At 40.4% G+C, this 8,536-nt stretch overlaps 1 protein-coding gene across 1 annotated transcript; it reads right to left on the minus strand.

The window, feature by feature from the left end:
- Window positions 1-926: 926 nt before the first annotated feature.
- Window positions 927-6,539, minus strand: calm3a (calmodulin 3a (phosphorylase kinase, delta)). Its single transcript, XM_035679727.1, has 6 exons — window positions 6,408-6,539; window positions 5,074-5,104; window positions 4,257-4,400; window positions 3,592-3,698; window positions 3,005-3,140; window positions 927-2,661 (listed from the first exon to the last, which is right to left on the minus strand). Exons 3-6 carry the CDS (start codon window positions 4,324-4,326, stop codon window positions 2,633-2,635), a joined length of 342 nt encoding a protein of 113 aa, XP_035535620.1. The 5' UTR covers window positions 4,327-4,400; window positions 5,074-5,104; window positions 6,408-6,539; the 3' UTR covers window positions 927-2,632.
- Between the last annotated feature and the right edge of the window lie 1,997 nt (window positions 6,540-8,536).

Raw genomic sequence — 8,536 nt, forward strand, 5'->3', positions numbered from 1 at the left:
TTAATATTGGATATTATATTTTATAAAGTCATCATATATTTTTTTGTACAATTGAAACCTGAAAAGTATTCAATATCCAATGCTGTCCAATAAATACAGTGGGGTTAAAAGTAGAAGTATAAAGTAGCACAAAATAATTAAAATACTCAAATAAAGTGCAAATATTTAGGTGCGAAATTATACTTTCCCACCGCTGAAGATAATGCTGTAGATTTAAGGCTTTGTATTAATTAATTCTGATATTGTATTCAAAGTGCAGCCAAAAAAAAACTCTTATCATTTAAAACAAATATCTATAATTCTCAATTTATTAATTTATTATTGCACTACAGTGGGAGCTGCATCAGTGAGCCTTTCCAGTCTGCCATTACACAACCAGAAAGGGATAATCACACCTGCCTGTGATACTGTAGTTCTTATTGTCCTGCTGAGTGTGCTCCTGTTTCCTAATTCATTTATCTACTTAACCACACGATTAGAATGCGGACACGGGTCCAATCACATCTACCTGCTCCAGATAAAGCCTCGCCCCATTTGCTCTTGATTTTGCCCGTCAGCGAGAAGGCGAGTGCTCCTCGCTTGCATTTAGAGCGTCTGGGTGAGAGGTCACGACACTAGAGCTGACCTGGATTACCACAGGCTTCTGTAACAATCTCATGAGCCACTAAATATAGCCTGTGCCTGGGATGGTTTCTCCAGTGAAGAGGGTAGGGTGACCTGACCTAACCCAATCTGAGACTGTCTGGGATTACTGCTCCTTTCTGGCACAGGGACACTGGCAGGAAAAGGATTTAGTGCAATATGGAGAGATGGCATTTGTGAATATTAGTCAGATTTCTCTTTTGGTCATTGGCTTTAAATCAAAAGAAACAACAGGAAGTAAAATAGAGAGTTGTGTTCGATTAAATGTGACAATGAAATGCAGGTGAAGTAAAGCTCAGTCAATTTATTGATTTATGGAAAATATATCACATCTTTACATTTTTGAGATACCTTCAGAAATTAACAGTCCATTTACCATTTACTTCCCAACATCTGAATCAAAGCTAATCAATTAAAACGCCTCAAGCAGAGCAGTTTTTTAAAGTTTCGTGCTTTGAGGAAATCACAAGATACCCTCAGCTAACTGTTCAAAAAACCCTAACACCGAATCCAATCTCACATCTAAAGCTGAATCCTTTTGCTACAACCCCCATTTCAATGCCCATCTGGAAGTCCCATTCTAATAGCCCAAATGAAAACACATCACCCCCACCACAAGTAGTGTTTGTGAATATACAGTATATGTATTCTGTTCAGTAAAACAGCAAGCAGATTGAAGTTTGAATCACTGGACTACAAATCGAAGATCAGACAACAAGGACGAGAAATGAGTGTAACGTATGAGTTGTTATAGCAGCAGCAACAGTGACATTTGGTTTCTTTTTCTTCTTTTAGAACAAAACCTTTATAATATCCACATGGTTTATACCAAAGTGCAAATATGTTCAACTGCGTGTATTTTTATATGTTATTATATTAAGTAGAGTTATTATATTCTAATGAACTACGAGTCTTGCAAGAAGGTTGAGGCGTTTTAGAGTATTATGGCACATTTCAAAACCGAAAACATGTCACAGGTAATTTACTACAACAATAGGCAATGCAAACTTTACGACACACTAATATATATATTGATATATTTGGTGACCAAAGTTTGTCATCAATACATTAATATTTGAGAACACATTTATAAAGCATTACATCAATATTGTATCATCAGGATATCTGTTTGCAGAACAAATGTGTCAACTGCAGTCCTCAAGTGTGTTTTTACAATTATCATCCTGAAGCAATACAACGTACTACTGTCTCCAACCAGTGCTGCGGGCAATGTAAAGCCCACGACTCAAAACAAAGACGATATAATATCCCCAAGGGGAAAAAACATCAGCACTTTTCAGTCTCTCATTCTTGTCCGAACTCTTCAAGGTATAAGGATGCTCATCTCCAACCGAGCACCAATGAACACCCTACATCGCAACTATTTGCTCTTGCAATAATCAATAGTGACACAAATTTTACAGATATATAGCTATATAGTAATGTATATACCTCCAGTGTGTACACAATCTGACCACTACCTCTGATGGGATCAGAGCCTCCTTGTTGTGACAAGAGACCGCCACAGAAAGGGTGCATGCAAGAAGAGGACTCAATTCAGTATTTAGAGAATCACCACTGGTGCAAGAGAGTCAATTTTCTTTGTTGAATACCGGAAAGAATTAAATAGCCAACTTCCCTATACAAACTGTGGCATGGGTTCCTATCCCTCTGCCTTTTCAGTGTTGCTCTTTCCTCTAAATTAATCAGGAGCTGGGTGACTCAGCAGAATCTTGGTCTGAAGTACAGGGCGTCGGCCCTCATAAAGCTTGGTCCATTAACTTCTCTAGGGATTATTCTGTTGGTGTTTGCTAAACAGATACCTTAGAAGTAGTTGGATATACTGAAGCACAAATTGCAAAATTCTACAGGTAAGTGATTTTTGGGGGGGAAGTTTGTCTATCGTTTCATAATTGTTCCTTTTTTTTGGTTCTTAAAGACAGTGATCTTAGGAGGACAAGTAACGTAGAGAGAAACGTCAGTGTTCTCTTCACTTGGCGGTCATCATCTGGACGAACTCTGTACAAAGAGCAAAAAACAATGTTTAACATAGATGAACATTGTCAGATTTTGGCAGTTAAAGCTTTTGGTTCAATCAAGGTTATGTTGAAACTGACTGATTTCCTGATTTATGTCTTAGCAATGTAGCAGTACATGTGTTTCTTGTTCAAATAACATTTTAGTAAAAACACAAATATCGTGTTGCAGTGAAATCAAGACGAATGGAAGAGAGAAAAATCACGCAAGCAGTTGTACGGTTCTAATTAGTGACTTGTGCAAGATTCATACGATACGATTCAACATACGATTCATTTTCATTTGTGTGACGAAAGGAAGAAAACAAACAAAAAGAACATCTCACCCTCATAGTTGACTTGACCGTCGCCATCAATGTCAGCCTCACGGATCATTTCATCCACCTCCTCGTCAGTGAGCTTCTCCCCCAAGTTGGTCATCACGTGCCGTAGCTCCGCTGCACTGATGTAGCCGTTACCATCCTGCAGAAGGCAACAGAAGAACTACTGTTACTGTATGTATTTTACATCATATGATGTACTAGGACAGCTAGGTCAGTAATACCCTGAGCAGTTCTGTCAGTGTAGAAACAAGAGTTGGTGAGGTCACTTATATGTTCTGTACTTTTTTAGCCTCACTTGTACTTGTATAGCATGTTAGCATGTTAAAGATTACTGTTCAGCTAGCAGAGAGACACAAATGAAAAAGCCTTTTAGTGTTGCGCTGCAAATACATCTGTGATCTTGTGTGAAAGCTCAATATCAATATTGTTTCGAAGAATCGAAACATACAGGTATTTATTACATGAAAGGGTACGAATATGTTTTATATTTTCTGAATGTGAGCAGTCGGCCATCACAAGGATACAATTTATATACAAACTGTTCTGCGGCAAAACAGAGTTGCTACTTTTGTTGAGTGGTGGTAGCGTACCTTGTCAAAGACTCTGAAGGCTTCTCTGATCTCCTCCTCACTGTCTGTATCTTTCATCTTCCTGGCCATCATGGTCAGGAACTCAGGAAAGTCAATTGTGCCATTACCTGCACACAGGTGTTAAATTGGGATTTATTATGTGGGGGAGGCTCTGTGGTTTCAGGGTTACCATGGGTACGTGTGTGCGCATAGACTACAATACCTGACTGATATCATTTGGCAAAGTGTAAATAATAATAATATTAATTAATATTATGTTAAAGTGTTTTTAAAACTGTCATCCCTACCTTGTCACCCACCTATCACTGCCATCTGTGCTGACAGACTAAGGTGACTGATCTGTTAGGTAGCTTTTAAGGAAACAAATTGACAAAAAAAAAGGGAAATCCCCAAAAGTTCAGATTTTTGCAGGTTACATAACCTCATGTAGGTCTATTTTCTCTATAGTTACGAAAACGTGTTTGTTATTTGAATTATTAAGACCAAGAAAAGTGTAAAAATATATACATTTCAGAAGATGTGCAAAGTTAATCATCCTCTAATGAAAAGTGTATGAAACTCATTTCTTTTGTAGCAAGAGGAACATTTGAGAGGAAGATGACCCTTAAACTGGTAGTAATTATACATTTTAACAAGTACAATTTTCCTGTGTTATTCGTCCTCACCATCAGCATCCACCTCATTGATCATGTCCTGCAGCTCCGCCTCAGTGGGGTTCTGTCCCAGAGAACGCATCACAGTCCCAAGCTCCTTGGTAGTGATTGTACCATCACCATCCTTATCGAACAGTGAGAACGCCTCTTTGAACTCTGTGCATGTGGAGAAATAACACCGTTAGCATGCCATGAGCATTCACTTCAATTAAGAAATTTCACTTTCAGTCTTTCAAGAAGTCTAGAAAGAAAAAAAAACTGTAAGCATTAAGAGGTAAAGTGTATTAATAAGAAAATATCAATAAACTTGAGTATCACAATATTTTGTTGTGGGATATTGTATTGATTCTCAAAAACACACTAGATTTTTGTGTTTAGATAGCTAGATAGTGTTGTAAATGTAACCTGACAGCTATGATGTTGGATGTGATAAAACACAGTTCCCACTGTTCTGGATCTTAAACTGTAACCCCTGTATTATCATACGTATTGCCAGATACTTGCTAATACAGAGCCCTATTAACACGACCTGTGCATGATTAATTCAATGCTACAAAGGAACAAAAGGTGAGAGGCTGGTATAGCTGGATTAAAAGCACTGGGGCATCTGTTGCAGAATTACCTAAATTTGATGTGCATATTTGAGATTTGCACATAGGGAAGCCATGTGAATATAATTAACTAGCTAGTCAGTAGGATAAGACCATAATCAGGACCGGCCCATCATTATCCTCACACACCTCTGGTTCCTTTAATCTCTTAGAAATGTAGTTTCTTAGATTTGGTGGTGAGCTGCTAATACAAACTAAACACCACTGGTTGCACTCACCAGCAATCTGCTCCTCAGTCAGCTGATCAGCCTGTTAACAAAAGGACAACGCAGCGATAAAACATTCAGTCTATCACAAACATCATTTAGCTCAGATTTACTTCTGTATTTGGGTGTAACATTCATGCTTATAAAAAGTAGTTGAAAGTTCAATTGAGTTGATATTTTACATGATGATCCACAAAAGAATACACACTAAGTCCTAGACCTATTTCCATTGTGGTTATCGATGTGGTGCACATCCAAGTCCACATGGATAGGGAACATTATACACTCAATAAATATACTGTGTTCGTACTGTAAACAATGAAGCCGCACCATCTGCTCTGTGCTGTAATAAGCACCTGGAACCTTATACAAGTTTTGTTTGAGTACTGAAAATGACCAATGCATTTTCTTTTACAGTACAGGCTAAATAAACCGATGTAGCAGGTGACATATATTATCTTACTCAGTCCTTGTCCAGTTTTGCTACGGTTTACTTGAAAACCATAAAGCTCCCAAACAAGAGATTATATGGGCGTTCATTTGAATTCACCGTAACCACGATACTAGACACTACACAGGTTTAGATAAGCTGGCTATATATAGAGACTGTAGTAGGTTTCTTTTTATAACATCAGATCAACACATAACAGGACAACTCACAGTGGAGATTGTCTTGAAGGGCAAGAAAAGTACATTTTAAAAACAAAAAAGATGTGCTTTTGTTTTGAGGGGGCTTAGTTCTAGTGAAGCAGCGTAGTGCCCATTTCACATATTCCTCTTTTCAATGTCTGTCTTCATCAACACGTCCCAGTTGCGACAGCTGCTGTTCTTTGTGAAGGGAGGAAGGAAACCTCAAACTTTAACCGTCACCTTTCGTGCCTACAGAGGCTTAATGTATGATACTCCGAGATTCATTTCGGGTGAATGTGACTTTAAAAATGCGACGTAAGCTTTGGGTAGGCCTAATGAGGAGCACCTGCAGCAGACTCCACTGAGTAAACAACCTACACAGACCTTTGCCAATGCAAATACCCTCTAAACAAACTAATTCAAAACAGACACAGACACTATCTGACAGCTGGACCCAGACGTCGGCTGTGACCTACCTAAAGACTCTCCTTACAGACACAAAGCAATGAAAAGCCACTAAAATAATACTTAACCTCGCCGTCCTTCATCAGGGGGGCTTAATCGAGGACACGTTCATTGCTGGGCCTTATAATCCATTAAAGCTGATATCTTACACACAGTCTGGAATCAAAGACTTGTTGCATTCCTTGAATAAAGTCATTTATGTTTTATACAAACCCACAATGCTAAGACCTGCGTGGCAATGTGATCCATACCTGTGCTGCTCTTAGACAGGCACTTGATTCATTTCGATTCGTTTTTAAAACTTCATCCAAGACGTCATTCTCTCGTCCTCATGAGGTCTTAGCAGGCCTGTCTAAGTCAGTCAACATGCCCACTTCAGGCTGAGAAAGTGTGATGAGGGACGGGTATAAATACTCCACAGCCCGAAATACACACGCCTGCTATAATTAGTGAGACACGAACAGGGTCGCCAATGTAGCACACTGAATATCACCGCCGCTAACCACCTCTTTGTATCTTATTTTGCTGAACAGATGTGAGGCTCGCTCCGTTACCATAGACGAACCCCTGCGCCAACTGTTGCTTGGCGGTGCTTGCTGCTTTGTGTCTGTGTGTAGTCCTTGATAGTGTCAGGAAATGATTCACAGATAATATGGAAACAACTGGCACGATGAGACAGAACAAGAACTTTACTGCTGCGCGAAAACAAAACTATCGAGTGAAGATAAGCTTATAATGCTATGATGTCATACAGCCTCAAAGACTCATTTCAGTACAAACTAAAGAATGAGTTAAGAAATTAAATTCTTACTTGCTCTACAGCTATTAGAAATAGCACTGGGTACCGGAACACCGGTTCCTGTACAACCGGTAAGTACCGCACTGAATCGCAATGCAGATGTCGGTGCTCCTTTCGGTACCAGAGCTGTCTATTAAAATATTTGCCCTCTGGTGCAGACGGAACCGCACGTCCCATCACTCGTTAACATTACGGCAACTCTCTCTGCATGGCTCTGGCAGCAGGTAACCTCCCTTAACCTCGGGTTGAAATGCAGAGCTTAACGCTTTAAAGTGTGGCTGTGTTTCACTGCGAAAGGAGTCCAACATCGGGCGGGACGTGCAACGAATGTTTAGAAAAAACACTTGCTTGTAGAGGCTGGAAGCGTCAGGCGATGCGGAGGGACACACCGTGTTCCACAGCTTGTGTGACTCCATGCTAAGCACATCGAGCGGCAGTGTGGGCGCCTCCGGTCCCCGGCGGTGGATAGTAGACGCTATGTGTCATCATGACTTGTCATTTAGAAGACAATTAATGAAGATGACAGCAGGCTTTCCTCAGGTTAGCAAATAGGATCATATTTCTGCAAAAGAATTGCTCCAGTCTGACGCAGGAGTTTGTAAAATACCAAGAGTAGCAACATTTTAAAAGTATAGTTTAGGCCCCATTATCAAAAAACCAAAACGATACTCAGTCTCAATTATCTAATAGTTGCAGCTTTAATACATGAAATAAACAATAATCTTGTTTCCACTGCGCCCGTGTGCTCTTGCACCACAGATGAGTGATAAATGAGAGTTTCTAACGATCCCTCTTCAGAACCAAAGAGATTAAAGCTAAGATTTCCGTAGCCGGAGGCCGCGGTAACACCACGTGTTCTTCGAGTCCATTTCAATGAGTCACCGTGTTGGTTGAGGGGAGGTGGTGAGGAGGGAAGGGGGGGAATAAAAAAAAGATGGGAGCAAGACAGACTGCGGAGTACCCATTCTGTCCACCGCCAACCAGTTTGGTGGTGCTGAAGCAAGCAGTGTCTGCATCAGAGCACAGTACAGTGGAGCGTTAGAGGATTTGTGCTCAGCAACACAGGCCTGCTGCCTTTGAACTCATCACACCACATAATTCTCATGTCGGGGACAAAAAAGAAAAACACTGACAGGGGCTGCAGGTTTAAATCTTAAAGTCACAAACACACAAAAACAGCATGTGACTGCTGTTGTAGCATGATCCAAGTTCTCTTACTTGGCAGCCGACAATATCTACCACAGACCATGTGTCTGTTCTTTCACCAGGCGGAGAACAATAGCAGGGAAAGATAAAGGGTGAGACACAAAGGCAGGGATTCATCTGTAGTGGCACAATGGGCCCTTTTTAAATTTATATATATATATAAATACTTAGTTCCCATTTTGGAGGGTGCACTGCGGGTCCTGACAGCCTACTGCACCAAGCATGGTTTGGTTCAATGCGGGGGGAAGGGAGGCGCGGAAGGAGGGGTGGCAAAGAGGATCATTCAGCAGGAGCAGAATGCGGTTCAACTATATGCCGCAATACGTAACGGAGGAGATGCTGTCATGGTTGTTTGCGCAAAAAAAAAAAAAAAAA

This window comes from Morone saxatilis, unplaced genomic scaffold (genome assembly GCF_004916995.1).
Source record: "Morone saxatilis isolate NCDOM2014 unplaced genomic scaffold, NCSU_SB_2.0 Contig8, whole genome shotgun sequence".
Taxonomy (NCBI): Eukaryota; Metazoa; Chordata; class Actinopteri; family Moronidae; genus Morone; species Morone saxatilis.